Source organism: Genypterus blacodes, unplaced genomic scaffold, assembly GCF_046128005.1.
Source record: "Genypterus blacodes isolate CSIRO-AG114 ecotype Tasmania unplaced genomic scaffold, CSIRO-AGI_Gbla_v1 ptg000058l_1, whole genome shotgun sequence".
Lineage (NCBI taxonomy): Eukaryota > Metazoa > Chordata > Actinopteri > Ophidiiformes > Ophidiidae > Genypterus > Genypterus blacodes.
Window position 1 is genome coordinate 4,613,223 of NW_027466870.1, and position 22,198 is coordinate 4,635,420.

General features: G+C 44.5%; 1 protein-coding gene across 2 annotated transcripts; it reads right to left on the bottom strand.

Moving 5' to 3' along the window:
* Positions 1–1,281: 1,281 nt before the first annotated feature.
* On the bottom strand, positions 1,282–21,843 carry rxrgb (retinoid X receptor, gamma b). Of its 2 annotated transcripts, none has more exons than XM_076153056.1 (10): positions 21,618–21,843; positions 8,697–8,932; positions 5,542–5,686; positions 5,213–5,392; positions 4,934–5,094; positions 3,459–3,588; positions 3,031–3,163; positions 2,531–2,622; positions 2,274–2,379; positions 1,282–2,161 (listed from the first exon to the last, which is right to left on the bottom strand). In XM_076153056.1, exons 1-10 carry the CDS (start codon positions 21,826–21,828, stop codon positions 2,014–2,016), a joined length of 1,542 nt encoding a protein of 513 aa, XP_076009171.1. In that variant the 5' UTR covers positions 21,829–21,843; the 3' UTR covers positions 1,282–2,013. The 2 variants fall into 2 exon arrangements, with proteins under 2 accessions (XP_076009171.1, XP_076009170.1); XM_076153055.1 differs by having other exon boundaries at positions 5,207–5,392.
* Between the last annotated feature and the right edge of the window lie 355 nt (positions 21,844–22,198).

The window sequence follows — 22,198 nt, forward strand, 5'->3', positions numbered from 1 at the left end:
AGTCCCGCTGCAACTTGCTGCCCCGCTCCAGATCAAAGTTTGTCCTCCGCGGGCACCACTCGGTTCCCTGCGACCGATGACCAAGGTGATTGACTACTTATCTATCAATTACCCTATTAGAAGTAAATGAGAGACCGAGAGCGAGAGAGAGAGACCGAAAGATAACCTGCACCTGCTCTCGTAGAAGTACACACACACACACACTCTCTCTCTCTCTCTCTCTCTCTCTCCCTCCCTCTCTCCCTCTCCCTCCCCCTCCCCACCCCACGTGGATCCATCAGTCCAACAAAGTTACCAGAAACTCGAGAATTAATCCCCAAAAAATCATCACCACATTTTGTCATTTTTTAAATGTGTAGACAGTAGTTCAAAATTATAAACGTATTACTTCTTTTTATTTAATTAACTGACATTTGTAGACCAAAGTAAGATCAAATAAAAGTCCATATATTGTTGTGCATATTCACTTATTCACTTCACTATACAGTCTGAACTCATTTTCACCTTCAGTTCTCCAAAGCGTGTGCTATGACTTCACTTCACTTCGTTGGAAAAGGCAAAGGATGAATATGTATTTTCATAATTACCTCAGATGAAGTTTCATTTCAAATGTGTGTGTGGGTTTTGTCCCTCTATACGCTCAGACTAGTGAGGAGTGAAAGCTCCTTTACGACCCACTGGGCATGAGAACAGAGACGCTGGAATTCATCAGCTCAAGCTCAAAAATGGTGGAAAGCTCTTTGTCAAGTGTATATCTGTACTTTGTAGTCGCCATCTAGTGGCCAATGGATGAAACTGTATGTCATATAATAATAACGTTGCTCAAAGTAAAAATGAAAAACGTAATTTTCTCTGAAATAAGTTGAAACTGGCAAAAGTAAATCATTCTTTATTCCATAGATAATAGAACTGACATTATGCTTTTACTTAACAGGATGAATGATTGATGATTATAAGATTGAAAACACCTCTGATACTGATGAAAGAAAAAAGCCTGTGAAATATCACTGCAATATATCAACACAATATCAATGATCACTACTGAAGGGAAACAATAAGGCCATTTCGTTTGCTTTATTATTTAAAATAATGTTACATGTCACGAAAATCAAAAGCAAACTGTCAGTTCTATTAAATTATATATGTATGTATATATATATTTATATATAATACACATTGATCAGTGGTCCGGCGAGTGCTTTTCATTCCATTCACATTTTTATCTAATGTTTTATTTGCGTGATTTAATTCTAGTCGTGGGAGGCATGAATGGAAACATCCCAGCACATCACAGTTGTTAATGACATCACCACCCTTGCATATAGCAGTTGTAAATGACATCATCACCCTAGCCAAATAATGACATCATGAATTACACCACCCTCACACCCCCATAATGGTAAAATGCATGATGTGCTACCTTGGGAACACACTGGGAGCATCTTGAGGATTTTAAGTTCTGGTGTTAGGTGACCCATTGAACCTTTTTAGTGTTTTGGTGTTTAAGTGCATGGAGATAGTCACATTAAAAAATAAACGTTGGCATTGACTTTCAAATAATAAGGCACATTATTCATGGTGCACATACTATGATAGGTAGGTCAAACAACAAGACAATAGAAATAATTTGCCATCTGTTTTTAAATAACTTTATTCCGTAAGAATTCTTACATGTTTTAGAAATGTAAGGATGGTTCCTGTTTTTATACAATTACACTTTGAATAAAATATGATTACTTTCATATTGCATTGGGTTGCTTTTACAACAGACACCTGAAATTAGCTATTTACAAAAGAAATCTGTTAAAAATTCTATTAGAATTTATTTTGACAGTGTACTTGATCCTCATGGCTCCGCCCCCTCCTGCAACCACAAAGGTTTTCACTTTGAATAATTACTTTTCCTTGGTAGAAAATATTCAGCTTTACATTTTGTATCAAGTCTTTTTTTTCCATTCCGTCTTCACATCACTGACACGGAGGGAGTATGTACAGAGAGGAGGGGGGCTGATGTCATGTGATCTGATGAGGCACCTCCAGCATCTCCATGAGGAAGGTGTCGATGGGCGTGTCACCGATCAGCTTGAAGAAGAAAAGATGCTCCAGACACTTGAGGCCGATGGAGCGCAGGGCGGGCAGGCGGAGAAGCAGTTTGGCAAACCTACCAGGACGGAGGGGAAGAGGGTTTAGATAAAGATGCTTTACTTTCTGAACAACCACTAAGACCATTTTAGTGTAGTATCAAGTAAAAACCAAAGAAACAGTTGTCCGACCTGCCAGGCTGGTCTGGGTATTTCTGTTTGGTGTACGACTCCAGCGAGGCGTAGACCTTTTCCCTCAGCCCCTCCACTTCTGATGGGTTGGACAAACCTTTTGCATCTGAAACACACACAATCTCACAGTTACACACAAGTACATGACATCCGTATTTAGATGTAAGCAACAGCAGACTGTTACTTCCACCTCTTCTAGCTCAATACAAAAGTGTGGGCTGCCGTGTTTCCTTTAAGCATTTTGAGGTGAGACTAACCGGGGTTAAAGAGGACGATGGCTCGCAGGCAGCCCAGCTCTGTCTTGTCCATCTGCATGTCTTTCATTTTAGATACCAACTCTGTCAATACTCTGCAGGGGAGCAAGAGGACAACATTAGAAACACAGAAGGTGAAACAATCAAAGTTTCACAAAGTACTAACTATTTTTTTCTCACAGCACAAAATAATACAAGCCAGGCCTGCACATACATGGTACATGCACGCGTAGTCAAGCACATTTCCCTGTTGCTGTGTCATTTACTGCCTTTGTCTCCCCCTACCTCCTCTGTGTTTGATACTATAAAATTACTGCAATTCTCCATGAAATTATGTATTATGTATTATTATGTAAAACTTTCAATTCAAGTTTTACTTTACATTTAATAATTCATGTTTAAATAGTTTGAGTGAGGTTATAAGACTTTGGCCCTGAAGCTCACCCGCACCTGTATGATTATTTATTCAGAAGGATTCATTCTTTATCTCCCAAACTACCTACCTGTCAAAGATGGAGCCCACGCCAGCACTGTGGGCGCTGCTTCTGTGTACGTGGAGGCCTGTGGCCAGCAGGATGCCGTCTTTGACCGTGACAGATCGATGTGAGAACGAGGCGATGAGCAACTCATTCCAGCCTGGGAGAAAATAGAAAACAGTAACGTCTCTCCGTCCTTTTAACTATAGCTTCCTCACAGTCCTGCAAATGATATATGATGTTTATTTCAGGGGATAAATCTGTCGACCCCTCCGTGGTTGGTGATTTGTGGATACTTTAAAGCTCGCAAATTCTGTAAAGTGACGTCTTCACTTTCTCATTCAGGCCTGTGATTAAATCTCTCACCAGCAGAGGTCAGTGCAGATGAAACTATAAACCTCACAGTTGGGAAATCTGTATGTATGCTGGGGATGTGTGGTGTGTGTGTGTTGTACCTGCTCGTAGTAGGATGACCTGGTCATCAAGAGGGAGTTCAGAGAAGTGGGGGATCCTCTTGGCCCACTCCACCAAAGTGAAGAGCTGCTTGTCTGCTGCTTGGCAGATATTGGTGACGGGGTCATTGGTCTGAAAAGGCACAAGTTGGAATTAAAGCAACGCACTGTGGAAAGAGACACTAGACTGTAATCCAGGATATGTCTAACAGTGAGTGGGTCTGTGCAACTGTGCACAGAAACATCAGACGCAACACCTACATTACCAGTACATTAAAGATTTCCTCTCAAGTCTTCGTGTGGAAAAATGTAAATACTGTTTGAAGTTGCGATCCGCCTGAAGCTCACCGGCATCTTCCATTAAGAGCTACTTTCAGATTCGAGAAAGGCAGACAAGATTCTCATATCATAGTTCCTGTTCTTAATCTGTGGGCGGAATCTGCTTTCATGTTGATTGTGACGTGCAGGAGAGTCATCTTTGAGCTTTGAAGTGTTAAAGCAGGAGGCAGATGTCAATAGAGGCCATGAGAAAAGAAGCACTGATAAATGGAAAGACAAAAAAGAATAAGTAAAAAGTTGTAAAAATAAAAAAAAATAAAAAATATTTTCAAAAATATTTAAATATATTATGGAACATTAGATAATAAATGAAAAACTTTGACTGGTAGAATATTTGAAATGAACAACATCAGTGTTTTGAGATTCTTTTCCTAAATCTTCCTAATTTGAATGATATTTTACTTCACTCAACTACGGTGCCATATATAGCACATATTAAAAATCATTTCTGCTATATACGGTATCATGATATGCACATGTATAAATAGCATTTGCATTTAGAATCTATGAATAATAATATATGAATATGATTAAATATGTAAATGTCCCCAGATATGTTACCGTGTGATTGTTATTCTGAATGTTACAAAATCCAGCATACAGCTCAGCAGGGCTACAAGCAATAAGTAGTTATCAGGCATCCTGTTAATGCAAATGGACTATTTGGCAATAAGGAATTCATTATGTTAAATATTTAATAACAGAACTGGGAGAGTCATTTGACCATAATCCAACACATGCTGTCTGGCAGAAAGAGACGTTACTAAATGAATCAATCTGCTGGCTGGAGCTCAGTTCAGGCTGCCAGAGTAAATGTCACATCATTCTTCCAGTCAGATACTGAAATGAGTAACACTACATTTATGCTGGCATGCTTGTTTTTGTTTGGGGAGGAGGTGGGATGTCAAATATTTATAAGATAAAGGCAAGAAAAAGCCAAAGGAATGCCAGGGGATGTTTTCATCAGCCATGTTAACAGGTTACAACATTCACACTGCAAGCTGCTGAGTATTATTCCTATATCAAGGACTTTCTGATATATTAATAGCCTTTTAAAAGTATACAGAAACAGAGTGAGCATTTTCAACACACATCCTCTCAGCTCATCTCTCTGTGGGCGACATGAGTGTGATTCTTACTGAGTTGCCCTGGCTGCCATCAGTGTACGTCTCTGTTTTGGGCTCTACAGCCAGCTCAGCATCCAGGATCTTGTCCACAGGCATGTCCTCATTGAAACTGCTGGTGGACTCCACCTCGCTCTCCCCCCTCTCCCTTCCTCGCTGCCTCTCTTCTTGCACCGCTGCACACACACAAGGCACAGAACAGAATGAGTCAAATGTCAATAGTGTCCAGGACAGATGGGGACAAATTGTGTACTGATATAAGTTAGGAGACAAAGACAAACAACTCACACACACCTTCTCTCTTCATGCCCATGGCCAGGCACTTCTGGTAGCGACAGTATTGACAGCGGTTGCGTTGTCGCTTGTCTATCAGGCACTCCTTGCTGTCTCGACACGTATAGGTGAGATCTTTTCGGACCGTCCTCTTGAAGAAGCCTTTGCAGCCCTCGCAGCTGTACACGCCGTAGTGCTTTCCTATAGAGAGAGCAGCCCACAGCATCAGCCCTGCTATAACACAACATCAGCTACCTACAGTCCCCTTAACAACATCTACAGTGCAGTGTGTGAGCCTTCATTTGAACATTTCCCCTCCCCCCTCCTTTCCCCTCAAATTCTAACGTTACCTGACGATCGGTCCCCGCAAATAGCACAGATGTGCTTTGACATGCCCCCGGGGCTTGTACACTGGTAGTTGATATTTCCGAGGTTCTGTAAGCCTGGTGGAGGCTTGATGTCCTCCGAGCTGCTAACACTGTTCATAGAGTTCATCTGGAGATGAGGGAGAGAGAGAGGTACAGAGAGAGAGAAAGAGAGAGAGAACGGAAGCACAGAGGTGAAGCTGAGGGGCCCAGGACTGAGCAGCACAGATGAGGAGAGGAAGGAGGGGAAGTGAGAGCGTCTCATGGCAAACTCTCCCTTCCTCTATTTTCTTTTTCTGTCTTCCGCTCACTCATATTGTGTTTTTTTCCCTCCCACCCACAAATCTTGTTGTGAAAGTGTCTCAGGGTGCAATCACATGAGGCTGGGTTAGAGGGAGGGGCTGAGCTTTTCAATGGGAGGCTCGCCATACTGGTTTTTAATGTTTGTTGACAGGGAGGGGCATGTGAGAGGAGGTCAGAGCCTCACATGTGAGCAAAAGGTGCAGCGCTCACACATGAACAGTAGGGGGCACTAAAGCGTAGTGTCACATCACGTTCTCAATGTGTTGGGACTTGCAACACTCAGCTCAATATCAAATAAGCAATTTGAATGCCTTTTCCAGGTAATTATACGATTCAGGAGTCACGTGTGTATTCTAACTCGTGTGTGAGCTGTGAACAAATCAGGTGCTTGAGAAACGGTGACTCCCCACCACTCTGAGGACGTGATGAAGGCTCCAGGATGTTGACGGAACAACATGCCACATTTCCTTCACCGTCCGGACATCTTTCCCTCTTATCACCACGTTCTTGTCCTTTGATCGCCTCCTCTTTTCACAAGAGACAAGTTTGTTTGTGTTTGATAAGTTGTTTGTTTACGCGCGTGCATGTCTGTGTGCCAACTGGATAAACAGCATTGACCTACATATGCCTCGCTGTCCTATATATCCGATGCACCACGACATATAGGCCATCCTTTCCAAACGCACATCAGGCTCTTCTTGTCATTTATTTATGACTGGCACTCTCCTCGGACTTTCCTCTAATGGCAGCTTCGACTCAGGCCTCCATAGCTTTGACCTTACATCAGAGGAGCGAATCAGAAAGAGAGAAATGTCTTTTCTGTCTTTCAGTTGTCCCTTAATACTCCAATAATCCTCTAAACCACCATCAGCTCCGCTCTCTCTCTTTGTAAAATGCCCCAAAGGCAGACAGTCACTTAAATGAGCATTCAGCCCTTTGCTTACTTTGTATTCGGTGAGTCAGCGATGAGCAACAACAGCATTTTCTTCAGCATTATCGCGCAACAATCGTATACAATTTTAGATTGAAGGTCCACAAAAATATGAAAGAGCTTCTCTAAACAACATTGCATGCTGTAGAAGGGTAGAGCTACAAGTATTCCATATAGATTATTGATGCATAATGTATACAACATTGATGCAACACATATGGAGGACAATTTACTGCAACATGCAAGGAAGGTTTACTTCAAAAAAGGAGGGGAAATAAGCCTGAATTCCACACAGCGGTCACACATAAGGAGCAAGTAACAATGAGCGTGCATAGAAAAATATACATCCTATGATCATCAGCAGTGTGGTGTTCAGTTGTGACAGCTCCTCGCCTGAGCACAGCCATCAGAGCCACAGGCCCAGTGTTATACAGCCCAGATGTGAAGAGGCCCACTTGGAAAACTCTCAGTCGTACAAATGTCCAGTGCTGCTGATCAAAATGTAAACATAAACGTGGCCCCCATCATAATTGGAGATACTTGGAATTAGAAAAAAGTTATTGTTACATTTTCTAATAGAGTTCAAGCTTTGTGTCTGTCTGTATTGGAGTAAAGCAGCCTCTCACGCCAGGCTTTGTTGAAAAGTGTCTTTAACATACAGTATATATACAGTATATGAGGGGGAAAAAACAATGGAAAGAGACCTAAAATCTTTTGAACCGCTTGAACCTTCACCTGGAAACATGAGCATCATCATCATAGAGGGAAATATAACCACTGCACTTCACCCACGCACATTCTGTGAGATAATCTATATGACATACTGACCTGACGGCTACGTGGCCATAGTTGTTGGCTGGTGGTGGAAAGACGGTTGGACTACACCATCATATTAACCCTGACTGTCCCTAAAGGCACAGATCCATATTATCAATGAACCAATGTATATCATTGTCTGCTCTGCCCTGCAGCACTGGCCCTGATCCAACTTCTGAAGCACTGTATGTCTATGTGTGTGTGTGTGTGTGCATGTGTGTGTGTGCACATGCATTCATCTGAGCCATGTGGGCTTTGGAGTTCATTCAATAGCGGGAAGGAAAAAGAAAAGGCAGCCCTGTGAGGTCCGTCTCTTGCAGGCTGTTATGGCAGACGGTAAAAAGCACAGTGTTGTGGTCCCACAAATAGAGGAGCTGTGTTATTATCATGAATGACTCTGCTATAATAACCTAGATGGGACGATAAAAGGAGATGCAGGCAGACAAAGAGAGCGTAAGAATGTGACGGGGCAGAGAGAGAGAGAGAGACAGAGAGAGAGAGAGAGAGAGAGAGTCAGGAAGAGGGCAAGTGAGAGGGAAAGATAGAAAGCGAGAAAAATCAGGGAAAATGGGGGTCGGTCACACTCGCTCTCTGTCTCTCTCACTCTCTCTCTCTCGCTCTCTCTCTGCCTCTCTCTCTCTCCGTAATCCCATTAAAAGACTAATAGTTGGACTGCATCTCAAGTCCCCGCGCGTGACAGCAGTAACACAGCACTCAGCAGTGACCTTTAGGGCGAGAAGTTTAAAGGTCAGTGGAAGGGTAGGAGAGAGAGAGGAAAGCCAAATATATGCCAGCCAAACACATTGGATATGCCTAACCTTCAACCTCCCGGCTCCTGCCTGAGATTCCAAGAAGCCAAAAGAACATGAGTGACTAAAGAGATCGTTTAACGCAGAGGGGGCCTTTACAAGAATGATCATTTTTACACAATATCAACCTGATGACTTCTCTACTGCTGTAATTTGATCGCTGTTGTCATGACGCCTGATTGCAGCCCAGTGATGGATGGGACAGACCAAACATGTAGCAGGCAAATCATTTCATGCATATGGATTATGTCACATTTTCCGTAAGCAACATTTCCTCTCACCTGTGGACTGCAGAGGGGTCCGAAGTTCATACTGGGCGTGGAGGGCAGCGATACGGAGGGCGAGCACAGGGACGAGGTGATGACGGGGTAAGGCGACGCCAGGCCATTCATGGGCGAGCCCAGGCCGGACATTGGTGATGGCAGGGGTCTGGAGGTGCTGATGACTGACGGGTGGCCCACCATGCCACCCATGGGAGGAGGGTGGGTGTGGGCCGTGCTCATTGGCCCCGAAGAGTCTGGAGGAGAAGGGGACGATGTGTTAGAGAGACGATACACAGGCGAGGAATAATTATGGCAGGAAACAAATTAACGCGCCTTTGAAAGGAAAATAAATTGCCTCGCTTAGAATCTCACCAATCTCGAGCATTGCGAGCGCATTAGAGGGAATATTGTTGACCAGCGCTGCGACATCTCCCCGTGCCGCCCAGCAGAATTAAGCATTTTCGTCACCGGATGCTGACTTTGCCTTGTATCACTGATGTAAACTGACAGGCTGGCATTTACAAAGATGACCTACTTAGGGAAGTTGTCAGTCACCGGGGTAACAGGACGTGGTGTGTCATTTTATTCATGTGCTGCAGCTCGACGGACGTCTGATTTCATCGAAAATTACAGCGAGGACAACTCTGTACATCTACCATCAACACTTAGAAACAAGCACAGGGGTTTCTGGGAGAGAGTGAAGCTTTGTCCCTCATGTTGGACAAAAATTAATACAATAATGTTCCTACCAATCGCCACACTACCGTACAAACCCCAACAAATGGGTTAGTTACAACACAAAACAAATGCAAAGATAATGTATTTGTGTTGTGTCTATATATAATTCATGGATGCTGTGGTGCTCTGATCTGCTGTGTTGTGGGTTCAGGCTGTCACATGTTATTATCACCTTCAAATCCCACCAACAGTAAGTACATGGGTACAACTCTCAGGGGGGCACAGAGCCAAGACAACATGCAGGACTCAAGCCTCTATGATTGAGACTCTTACCGCCCCGTTTGTTCGGAACCAATCAAATCTTGCAGAGTACTGACTTCTGCCAAACACAGCCAAAGAGCAGACAGCGGAGAACGCCACACGTAGAACGGATCTCAAATGTTACTAAAGATAAAAGGTGACAGAAACCAGACGCTACACCGAAATTGGATTTTTAATGATCACTCAGCAACATGTCATTCATTTCAACGTTATATGAGACTGAATGCAGCGTGAGACTTTTCCCTTCAAATCCTGAGCTGCTCCGGCTTACAGCAGCACATTTTAGGACTAACCCTAACCTTAAAAACTCTCTAAACACCATGTTCTATGTACCAATCTCTTATCAGTGGAATGGCACTGACATCATTACACACGTACACATGTCCTAGAATGTTTAAGCAGATGTACAGAGAATGATTTTGAGCCGTTGCCAAAGCTATTTGCCTTGGTAAATGCCTATTTCATCATCTGGTGTGCATTGAGAAGAATAACACAAAGAAACACGGTTGAAATTTGGAGAACTTCCTCAATCTGGGACAAAAACATAGATTAGCACTGCAACTGCTATTTTCCTTGGGAATGAAATGCAATGCTGGAATTTCCATGGAAACGTCTAAAACTTACAACAAGCTGTGACGGGTACATTGCCCGGGTATCACACACTCACACTGCAGATACATTTAATCAGACAGATATCTGCATTATGATCCTGCCACTGCAGTCTATTAAAGCAACTTCAAAACTGCTGTATGAAACTCTTTAAACAGTGTGAGAGTGTGTGTGAGTGATTGAATCATGAGCACTAAATATGAGGGTCTGAACAAAGACGGAAAACTTTAAGTATTGCCTCATGATTTCAAGGAGCTGGGGAATGGAGAGGAATGTGCCTGGATGCCTGGATTTATTTGGCTTTTCTTTTTTCTTTTCCCTTTTTTTTTTTTACACAGAGAAACTGAAACTGCAGCTGGCCATTCACTCCCTCTCTGTATGCCAAGGAACAAATGTTGTGCAACTTCCTGTTTAGCATGGAGACTATAGCCTCCACCCCCTTCTTCACTGCAGACAAATATGTATCGGGGCCTCCCTCCTCTCTGCCACAGAGAGAACTGGATATGGAGACTTTCACTGCAGTGGAACACAGCATTGTTCCATAACGCTGCTCTATGTAGGGGCGTTTTCTTTATTCTACATTATATATTCTAACTTTTCAGATCCTTGATTCAACTAATCACCGACCTTCTATAATGGATGAGCCATGTACAGAATGTTCTGCGCCTGAGTTTGAGCGCTGACGTCTCTCTTTATATATGCGACAGATTCCCTTTGGAGCTCGTAAAGATGTACAGTATTCTATTCTAGAAGTGCTGACTAGGACATATATTGGCACGGCTGGTGTATGTACAGTGAACAACCTGCTAGCATTCTCTCATAGACATCAACACCAACATGTGACCTAATTGGCCAGACCAGATATAAGAGATTAGAAGATATAGGAGCACGGTATGTGGCAGAGAGAGGAGGACAGTCTGGCTTTGATAGATGAGCAGCGATGTGAGGGTATTGATCTGTAAACTGATGCGTTGTCACAACCACAGCATATGTTTACATTGTTGATAGCATGAAGAACATTTGGACCTCCGGCCAGGAACGGCTCAATTAAACCTCATGACAAACACACGGCCGCCCAAAACCAGAACTGAAACCCACCGCCTCCAATCTTTGACACACACCAAACAGGTGAGCCGCTTAAACAAAATACTTTTATTTTACGCCGCTAATCACAAGAACAGCAGTCATCTGAAACCCTTGGCCCCTGGTTGTGCTGAAGTGTAAATGTCCTGCCACATTCTGAACCTAATCACAACACGAAGGATGACTGCGTTTCAGTGTTCACGGCCGGGGAAACACAAAGGCACATGGGCAGTCAGCTGGTGGGATGCCTGAAAGGGAATGACCAGCGAGGTGAGCATGCCTTGCAAAAGGAGTGTTGTGTGTATACAGAGTGTGTGTGTGTGTGTGTGTGTGTGCGCGCGCCTGTGTGTGTGCGCGTGTGGAAGCGAGCCAACATGTTCAAAGGAGGAAGTATAAATCGGCCTCAGAGGCTTGGAGTGGCTATCCTTGAATGACCCGCCTCGACCGGCTGTTCCACCTCCATTCTATGTAAATCACCTCTATACAAAGAAGCCTCTGGAATGTACAGAACTCCGACATGTGGCTCACAGCAGAGGCTCAAGACCCAACAGAAGGAAATGCATTATCAAGCACCTAAGTGGACCTCCAACAGATGGCCTAATAAACTTAAAATAAACCTGCAGTCCTCTTCCACACAGGTCTGCTCTGGTTTTTATGTTTCCAGGCATTCATATAAGTCTTTGTTTAAGCTCAAACCTCGACAGCCCCGCGGTGCTGCAATCATCTATTCCAGAGAAAACAAACAACAGGCCAGCGAGGGACACCTTTGACCACTGGCGTCGCAAATCAAAGGTCGCCTGTTGCCAAACTCCTGAACCAAGTTCATAAGAGTTCCTATCTGCAGTCCCCAGATACACTGATCATTCCCAGAAAAGGCTTGAATGATGAGAAAAACACAAACCTTATGATTGACTGACATCATGGCATTAAAGAGAAGAACATCAAGGCTCAATGTGAAATCGCTTCAATCTGTGCGTTTTCACAATGAACAAATCAGACCCTGGTGTGAAAGCCCACATGGTGCAGAGACGTGAGGGACACACGTGGACGCACAGGGACACACAGGGACACACGTGGACACACAGGGGTGCATGATGGACTATAGACACCACACGTCACGTCTTTCACATATAAACCAACTTCCAATCCCAAATAATACATTTTTAATGAACCATTAGGTTAAACAGAACGTAGTGTTATGGTGTTATGAGCTAGAAATCACAATAATAGCATTTTTAATTATTTATATTGTATTTTTCTATTATTTATTATTATTTCTTTGTGTAATTATTCTGTCATTTGTTTTGTTTAAGGCAGACAACGGGGCTGGGCTGTGGAGAGTTATAATCAATGACATGAATTATTGATAGATTTTGAACTAGTCAGCTAGTCCATTAATCGTGACTCATTAAGTGAAGAAGTACACAGATGATGTGATGTCACTGAGTGTAAACACGCTCAGATTGACTTGTTTTAACAGCACATCATCATCATCATCATCAAACGGCTCTGTAGAAATCATTAGCTGCTTCTCTAAGTAAGCAAACCAGTGCTTTGTCTCACTGCAGCCGTGAGACAAATGTATCTCATTGATCTGATGTTCAACAGGTTTAAAGCAGCGTCACAAACCACAAACCTTCTAAATCTCCCAGTGTTAATTGCTGGGTAGTGGCTGGATGGAGCGCTCCACTGTGTGGTAATTCAATAAGCCCATGGCCCACTAACTAATAATATCTCCTGTCTGGACGGCAGACCGGCAGTGGGAGTGTACAGTCGGGGGTGTGAGCTACAGATCAGATCCAGGCCACAAACCTGAGAATCTACTGGATTAGCCCCAATGTAGACGGAGGCAAATCCTTAGCATGTGCATCGATTTGCCGGGTTTGCATGCATGCTTTAGGCTAGTGTGTGTGTGTGTTTGAGTGAGCATGCTCGAGTGTGGACGTGTGCGTGCATGTGTGTGTGTGCGCGCGTGTGTGTGTGTGGCTGGCAGGGCTGTGATAAAGAGCAGAACACATCCTAAAGTAATCAGACGTACGGCCTGTGGAGCTCATTAGATACAGCAGACGTGTAATTAAGAAATCTTTTCAATGCCAATCCAGCTCAGTGGAGCTGGCCGCCATCCCTCCTGTGACACACATGCTCCACACATGCAGACTCACACACAGACACACACATTTCACATCAAAAAAACACAAACCACACAAATCTGGTACACACTCCTCCCAAACCACCAGCCTTTAAACGTTCATTTCTTCACTAAATGAGGTTGATGTCTGATCAATTGTGTCAGTAAATCCTCTTATCCCTGGGTAAGTATCTGCAGCTCAGCAGGCCAGCTGTCAAGAAGGTGGGAGGCCGAGGACGACGACGAGGAGGGGAGGGACAGAGAGACGGAGCTGGGGAGGAAAGAAGGAGGCAATGGATGGAAGGACGGAGGGACGGATGGATGGATAGATGAGGGGACAGATGGACAGATGGGGATGTCTGCCTCCAAAATGGCCTCCCTCCCCAACGCTCATATGATCCACTGCACGCTAATCTCTCTCTCTCTCTCTCTCCCTCTGGCTGAGAACATCAGATCATCAATTGAGTAAAGCCCTTGTTTTTTCTCTCCCGATCACAGCTGTGATTTAAGTGTTTGCCAAAGCCTGCGGGTGAATTTATGATTGTGGCTCGAAGAGAAACAACGGAAAGAGAGAAATTCCACGATATCAGTTACATAGAAAGAAGGTGTAGCATTCCTCTCTCTTATTGAAAACATTGTGAAGCCGTGTGGCTGTGGCAACACCGGGACATAAGCTCGTGAACGCCTTTGACCCTAAACTCTGCCCTGTAGTAAACTCTCTGGCCAACTCAACGCAAACGCAAACATTCCCTGAAGAAGAGAAATGAACACTTCCTTTCTTTCTATCCGCCTCTGTCACTCTCGCTGACACAGAACTTAGTTTCCTATGGTGACTTCTGCGTGCCCGACAGAGACCCCCGGACGCCAAATGCTTCCTAAAAATGTAGGCCGACCCTGCGTGTGCTCACATTCATAAAACACAGAGACGTTGGAGGGACGGCGAGGGATCGATGAGCAGCAAATCTTCATCAAGACCTCCAATCAGACTGACAAGACTCAATGGAAGCCGAAGCACCAACTCCACACACAACCCCACCCCTCCCCCCTCCGTGGCTCTGGGCAGATGAGGTAACTAGCCATTCGTTCCTCGAAGTCGTCTCGGAGGGTCGACAGGGGAACAAAGGTGCTGACATGCTCTTTCTGCGCTGCTGCTCTGAAAACACACACTGGCACCCGCACACACTAAGTACATACACACAACCCCACCCACCAGACGCATGACACGATGACCCCACTGAGCCTGACCGCGGGCAACCTGACCTCTGGACCTGTGATCCTAGAAGGACGGCCAGACTGTACAGTCCAACCTGCAGGGTACAGTTACTGTGAGCCGCCAGATAATGACTTTCAAATGTCAATACATTCCTACAGCGAGGCAAATATGAGAAGAAAATGTAGAAATAGGAACATTGGGTGGGATTTCTCCGCTTCTAGTTTTTCTCCCTGTGTCTCCCCCCCTTTTTTTCTCTCACCACGGCCCATGATGCATTTTGAAGCTGCCTGTACGTTGGTATGATGTCATCCTGTAAAAACTGTACTCACAAATTCATCAAACTAGCAACACTTCTGAAACGGCGGTTACGTTATTCTGTCTTTTTTAACATATCCTTATCCTTTGCTGGCTGTGATTAGTGTGATTAGTTTGTCTCCCTTTAATGTTATTATTCACCAATACAACAAAACTGTACACGTGATTGTGATTTACACAATGATATGAACCAGCAGCTGTGTGAAAATCATTAAATGAGCCTTAGAAACCAGTCACCATGCTTTGGAAAATGATTCCCTGAGTCTTGACTAAAGGCTGATTCTCTAGACTCTAAGCGGAATGTTCCATTATGCAGGAATGCTCTTTTTATGTTTATGAAAACACAGCGATGAACGTGGCTGTATTTACAATTATGAACATGAATACAAATGACACACAAAGTGACGCACACACGTGCTTGTAGTGCAGATAGGCAAGTCAATAGAAGACAATGGGTGTGCGAGTGGACCCACATCAACACCTTCCACAGCTCTCCAAACACAGGAGGGAAAGAGAGAGAGAGAGAGAGAGAGAGAGAGAGAGAGAGAGGGAGAGAGTGTTGACGGAAGGATGCGGGGCGAGAGAACGTAGATACAAACAGACAGAGAAAGCAGGGTGTGTGTGCGGGGGGGGGGGGGGGGGGATAGGATGGGACAAGTGTTGAGAGAAGAATAGATACTGAGGGACAACACAGAGAGAGAGAGAGAGAGAGATTCATCATCATCCCTATAAAGAGAGAGTAGAAGCATAACTAAAACACGTATGTGCAGCTCCACCACACACAATCACATGACACGCTCCCATCTCACAGCAGACAACAACAGACCTGACACACAAAAAACTACTCACAGTGGCCGTAACCCAGCGCCCTCCCGGCACTGCCTCCAGTCACAGGTGATGCCACCGGGTGCCACATGTCATGAGGTCCAAGTGGGGTGGCAACAGGATGCCAATCACTCAGGAGGACCAGGATTAAAACGCTCACCTTGGCCCGGCAGCAAATGAAAAACGACACGGACGCGCAGCGCCTCAGCTGTCAACCCCTTTCCTAACCTTGGACACGACTGGACAGGAATGGAAGGATCGACGGGGAGAAGGCAGGGTGAGGGGGTGGGAGGGTGAGGAGGGTTGACGGTGTAAAAGGAGAAAGAGGCGGAGTCCACCGGCGTCGGTTATGGGATTACCCAGATTATCCTCCACAGAGATCAATCCAGCAGGGACTGCTTGCTGTCCGACTGCTGCGCCTCTTCAACCCAAGGCCGCCCACTCATCTCTCTCTCTCCCCCTCTCTCTTTCTCTCTAACTCTCTCTCACACACACGCACACACACTTTCAAGGGGTTGGTAAAGCTATCTGTCTGGAGGCACCTGTTGCGGCGGTGGCAAAGGCGGGTGTTTGGCATGGGGGGCATAGGAGCAGACCCAGGGTAGAATGGGGGAGGGGGGCGGCGAGGGGGTCAAATTTAGGAGTACAGTACAAGCAGCAGTTTCAGATTACGCTCTTAAAAGGGTTCAAGGCTGCAGAGCATGGGAAGACGAAGACAGTACAACACTGATGTTCTTCGTTTAGTCTACAGAGATTTTAGATGATAATGTCGTGTGAGAGAGTGTAAGTGTGCAGCTTTCTGTCTAATACGCAGGAATAAAGTGTGTGTTGAGGAAGAAGGTGATAAGAACCGAACTAGAGGTGAACACATTCTCTCTTCTATCTGTCTCAAAACATCTGAAATTCTCCTTGATGAGCTGGAAGAACAGGGCCACTGGTCTTATCATGGCACAGTGTGAACCGCCTGTCTGCACATTGTTTTTTAAGTCTTTAACCCTTCAAGCATTCCAGGAAGTCAGTTTTTTTTCTTCAAAGCCTCAGGATGGTCAACAAAACTGAGCACAGTAAGAACTCAAGACACAAGCCAAAAATATATACGCTAAATACAACAAGGAACAATACAGGACAAACCCTCAGGGAAGCTAAATAAGTAGAAAACCAGGAGTGGGTCAAGTCCTGGGTCAGTGGCTGAATGCATCCCGTGGTATCAGTATCACCAGAGACAAATCTCAGCCAGTAAATGTGAGACCGGGGCGTGATTTAAGAGCGAAGCGGCTCCTTTGCAGTTATCCTGTCAACCCGTCAAGTCTTCAGACACTTTATACCCTTCTGTTTTTCTAAACAGACATTTGCATGGAAAAATGGCTCCATAAAGCTGAGGAGCATGTAAGCATCTATTTTACTGACATGACTCAACACAGTTTCTTGTGCCGTGCACCTGCAAGGAGCTCAGATATCTATACAGTGTGTGAGGGATAGCCATCAGTAACCAGAGCCCCTCAGTGACAGCAACCTGGCAGGAAACATAGCACCCCAACACAAGAAGAGGGAAAGGCCAAAGAGGAAGACAGAGACGACTTCACTTCACTTTTAGATCCCACAGAGAGGAGCTAAAATAACACAGCCGCCCCTCCTCAAAGTTAAGCTGTGATAGTATGTCATGGCCCACATAAAATCAAATTACTTAATAATCAAATTAACCCTGAGAGCCATAAATAGCATTCATAAATATAACACCGACTGTGGAGACTGAACTACATATCATGTACCTGTAACACAAACTAGGGGTGGGTTTGGGGGTTTGGGGGTAAAATCAATACACAATACCTCCTTAAAGGCTGAATCTGACAAACATCTACTGCAATACCTATTTTATAATCTAGTTTAAAGCGTTAGACTGAGAAAGAAAGAAGTGAAGTTCACCATTTGGTTGGTGACATCATTTCTTTGGCAACAATGTTTTTTTCCTTTAATCAAAATTGGTTTTGTCCAACTTTGAAAATCAAAACATCAGTAATGTAGTGCACTCCTGCGATGCATTAACGGGTAAAAAGCCTATTTATCAGCGTCAGACAGGACTAACGCACAATAATGGCCCTAAAAATAATCCAGCGAGGTTTGCAGCATGTTCTCAATGTTCTGAATGTAAACAGGAGCTTTAATGAGAGCTAATGCACTTGTGGAGCTTTTACCTGTTGCTGCCGTTCCGTGCTCTTGTGGGCTGCACAGCGCCACCACAGTGAGCAAATAAGCACAAATCCCCAATCATCAATCACATGCTGTGTCTGCGAGTGGTGTTAATGAGCTGTGGGAATAACTGGGATTGATCTCTGCTACATAATGAACCTCATTAAGTTCTACATTCAATCTTTGATTACTGGTTTGTTTCTTAGTCTTACTTTTAGGACTCAATGCGAGAAACGACGACTCCATAGCATGAGGCTTTGCACTTAATGCGCTGATACGATGGTGATTAAGTCAACATTACATTCAAACTGCAACCACATGTTTGGGTTTGACAAAATAATGTTGTTTTTTCAGCCTAAGCCTTGAATCCTGACTCAATAATGAGGAAACACACAAACTGATAGCTGGCAAAGATCAGAGGGATGTGTAATGCAAGGGTACGTATGTGTGTGTGACATGTATGTTGTTATTGCATAATTAACAAATCAAGAGCTGTGTATGTTTCGAATCCAAACACATTAGAAGCATGTGGGCCTTTCAAGGTTCTCTTCTTGATTAAAGCTGGAATTGAATCTGGGCTTTGACCTTCTTCACTAATGACTAATTACTGACAATTAGCCCAAAGAATGGCCTCATCCTGTTCGCTAAATTAGCACACGCACACACACACACACACATGCACGCCCACACAACATGACACACTCCTTTAGGTATACACTGACACGTAAACACACACACTCCATCAAAACACGTCTAAGAAGAAACCTTTTGTGTGTGTTGTGTGCTAATGCACGGCGCAGTGTTCAGGCACTGCAGGTCTCATGCTATAGAATCCTTAAGCAAATACCAAGTGAGTGACACACCCTCTACCTGTGTGGCTTCCTTCACTCTGCAGGAGTGGGTGGAGAATGCTCCCCGGTGCAGGGAATGGCGGTTGGAGAGCTGTTTTACCACCGCCAGGACTTCACAGTCAGCACAGTCGTGTAGTACCACCCACATTCTTTTAGTCACATGATGTAATGATCACATTTTGCAGTACAATAAGCTATGCTTTCCTTAGGAGGATCATCTATTTGTAGCTACACAGTAAGGGTATGAGTGTGTGTGTGTGTGTGTGTGAGTGTGTTTGTACTAAGAGGTGAATCACTGACCCCTGGCAAGTGATGAGAGTTCACCACAGTGCAACCATCAACTAGAGTGACCTCTCTCTTTCTCTCTCTCTCTCTTTCCACCCCCAACCCTCCACTTTTCCTTAATTTTGCTCCGGTCACTCGCCCCCTTTTTCTGCTTTCTAACCACAACTTCCCACATCTATGAGCTAAAAAAGTGCTCTCCATCGAATGCAGCCAGTGGGCGATCGCCAGCGTGTCTAGAATCACTTCCACTGATGGAAAAAAGGAAGAAAAAGTGCTGAAGTGCTATGAGGGAAAGCTGCTGATGGTACATAAAGCCCAGAGCGGGCATGGCATGCATCAAACATGCTGAAACATAACATGCCTGGGAAACGCTTAGCTGGTCATGGAAAGAGAGATACTGAATGAAGCAATCAAACAATCCACACATAATCACCAGAACCATTTTCGACTTCACACTGCTCCGCTTTGCCCCGGCCACACACACACGACAGATTCCAAAAGGTGCCAATTCATTTTAGAACGATAAACACACATTCAGGAAATGACGGTTTCTTACTGACATATTTATCTGCCGTGTTGGTGTTATGGTTTGTTGGTATTAAACTATTCAATCAGTCACGAGCCAACACGACACAAAAACAGGCCAACTTGCAACACTCCTTCTGTGTTTGTGCTTTTATTCTGCAACGTTTCCAGACTGTCCCTGTCAGCGTTGGTGCTGTAAATGCATTAAGAGATAAGGATCATTCACCTTGTCATGGGTTCAAATGATACTTGCTCATGGGCAGGACTTGGAAGTTGTCGATAGGTGATGTTTTCTTTGTATTTGACTGTTGTCAAGCCAGGAACAAAGCCTCTGCAACCGCATTAAGACAACAGAAGAACACTTAAACCCTCCAGTAAAGATCATACTAATGAAATTCTTTGAGATGAGCAGTTTTTCATAGCGACCCACCACAACTACTGAACAACTGGATAAGACTGGATAAGAGCACATTAGGTCTTTAAATGACAAAACTCTCTTACAGTCAAAGTTAAACTCTTACATTTAAAGGGGAATTATGCAAATGAAATGGTTTCAGAGAAAATGCAAAATGCTTTAAGTGTGTTTTTACTCTGCGAGCGGCGGGAACCATCTGCCATATTAGTACTAGACATGGGCCAGTGTGTGGTATTTAATAAAAGATCAATGGCACTGTCCAAACTCCAGGGAATCCATGACTGTGCAGCAGGCTTGATCAGAGTATCTCTTTTAACACAGACAAGAAAGAGTCTGCAGCCCAGAGGGAACGCTCTGCAGTCTGGGCTTCCCTCTACATGCTCTCCCACCCAGATGTCTCCCCCTTCCCATGGGAGCCATATTCATTATAGAAACAATTTTAGCCCTTTCAAACAGTGCCGAGATATTAATGATAACATAACAGGCTGCACAATTTTGTCTTCCAAGACCCACTCGTTTGTCTTTTTGTAATATCAAACTATTATATTTCATTTTCCTCACAAAGACAGTGGTTTAGGAGCTGATGCCATATTTCTACAGCATTGCTCTGACAATGAGTGTGTATCATTCAAGGGGAGAAAAAAACATCACATGATAAATGATGCATATAGTGTGTGACTCAGTAGAGCTCACAGAGCCTCAGGCTCCAACTTCACTCGACACATTTGGAGTTTTAAAGCGTTTAGCAGAGAAAAGGCCTGACGACAGCATGAGCCACACAGATAAGAATGGATTCAACATGTTGCAAACTGCTCCTTGTTAGTAACAAACCTACGCGTGCCCGAGTCGCTTATCTCTGGATTCTTGGCCATAAAAAATGACTGAAATGAGTAAAGCTTAGCGCTCTGCTCGTTCAAGGGCAAAGTCATCGACACGGAGTGAAGCTTATACTTTCAGGGTAGAATCACATGGAGCTGCCGTTGAGCTGAGTCTCGCCTGAGCGCAGCCCGGGGCGCGTCTTCTGGCTGCTGGCTTGTCTCTTCGGGCACACGGTGTAAGTTTGTTCGTTGTGTCGAGATCCAGCTCTCCGCTGAGCGGATCTTTAGATCTGAAGACCATTCCAGACCAATAAATTGTGTTTCTGTCTCAAACAGTTTAGCAAGAGACGCGCGACAAGCGCCATAAATTACATAAGCGCAATTAAAGTGCCAACCTCTGACCTTGCCTGACCGGCATAACCACGATCACCTGACTCCGGCATCGGTCGCAGTTTTGGTTTCAACCGGCACAGTAGTTAAAGGACTAGGATCCTGCATGTGAGCATAACCAGAGGATTCACCGACAAGAGTCTGTGGTTAAAGTCCGAGGACGCTTCGCGCAGAGCTTGCTGACTGGAGAGAAGAAGACGCCATGAAACAAACGCACTCTAAGTCCAAACAAAGCCGCTTGTTGAGTCCGACAGTGGTCCGATTGGGCTGTAAAGGAAGCACGGAGGTGTACTTACTGAGGTGTAGATATGGATCATTGCTGTCCATACTGTGAGAGTCGTAGCGTCGATTTCCTAGAGTCGCTGCTGCTCCGCATCCCAGCGCATTCCTCTCACAGCCCGACTGAACTCTACAGGCAGCTCGACACGGGGGCCCAGCGAGGGGGGCGGACAAACAGGGCTTCTCCCAATGACAACAGTGGTCCATATCAAGCTCCAACACGACCATGACGAAACATCTGCCGGCGTGACACAGTGTTGCAATATGTTCACAGAAAAAGGTTACTTTGGCCGAAATAACGGCAAGAAGACACACGGATGGGTTTCAGAATAAAGCGACAATGCTGATTGTATCAGTGTATTAATCAGGATAATCTGCCTAAAGACAAACAGATTGGTGCTGTGATCTGTGTGTTGTTGTTGTTGGTGGAGATAGTGTTGATGTTTGTATAAACAAAAGGACAGCCTCTTTGGGTGATTTTACCTCGTATTATAGTAATAATTAAACAGTAAAACATTCTATATCTGAGTAATACTTTCTGTTCTGATTATTTTCGCTGCTACATCATAAATAGTACGCTGTATTTATATAACATTTA

Coding starts and splice junctions, on each gene's coding strand:
- rxrgb (XM_076153055.1), bottom strand. CDS start 21,828: ATGGTCGTGTTGGAGCTTGATATGGACCACTGTTGTCATTGGGAGAAG. Junction 5,687..8,696: donor GACCCCTCTGCAGTCCACAG/GTGAGAGGAAAT, acceptor CCTCATCTCCAG/ATGAACTCTATGAACAGTGT. Junction 3,164..3,458: donor GGTCATCCTACTACGAGCAG/GTACAACACACA, acceptor ATTTTCTCCCAG/GCTGGAATGAGTTGCTCATC.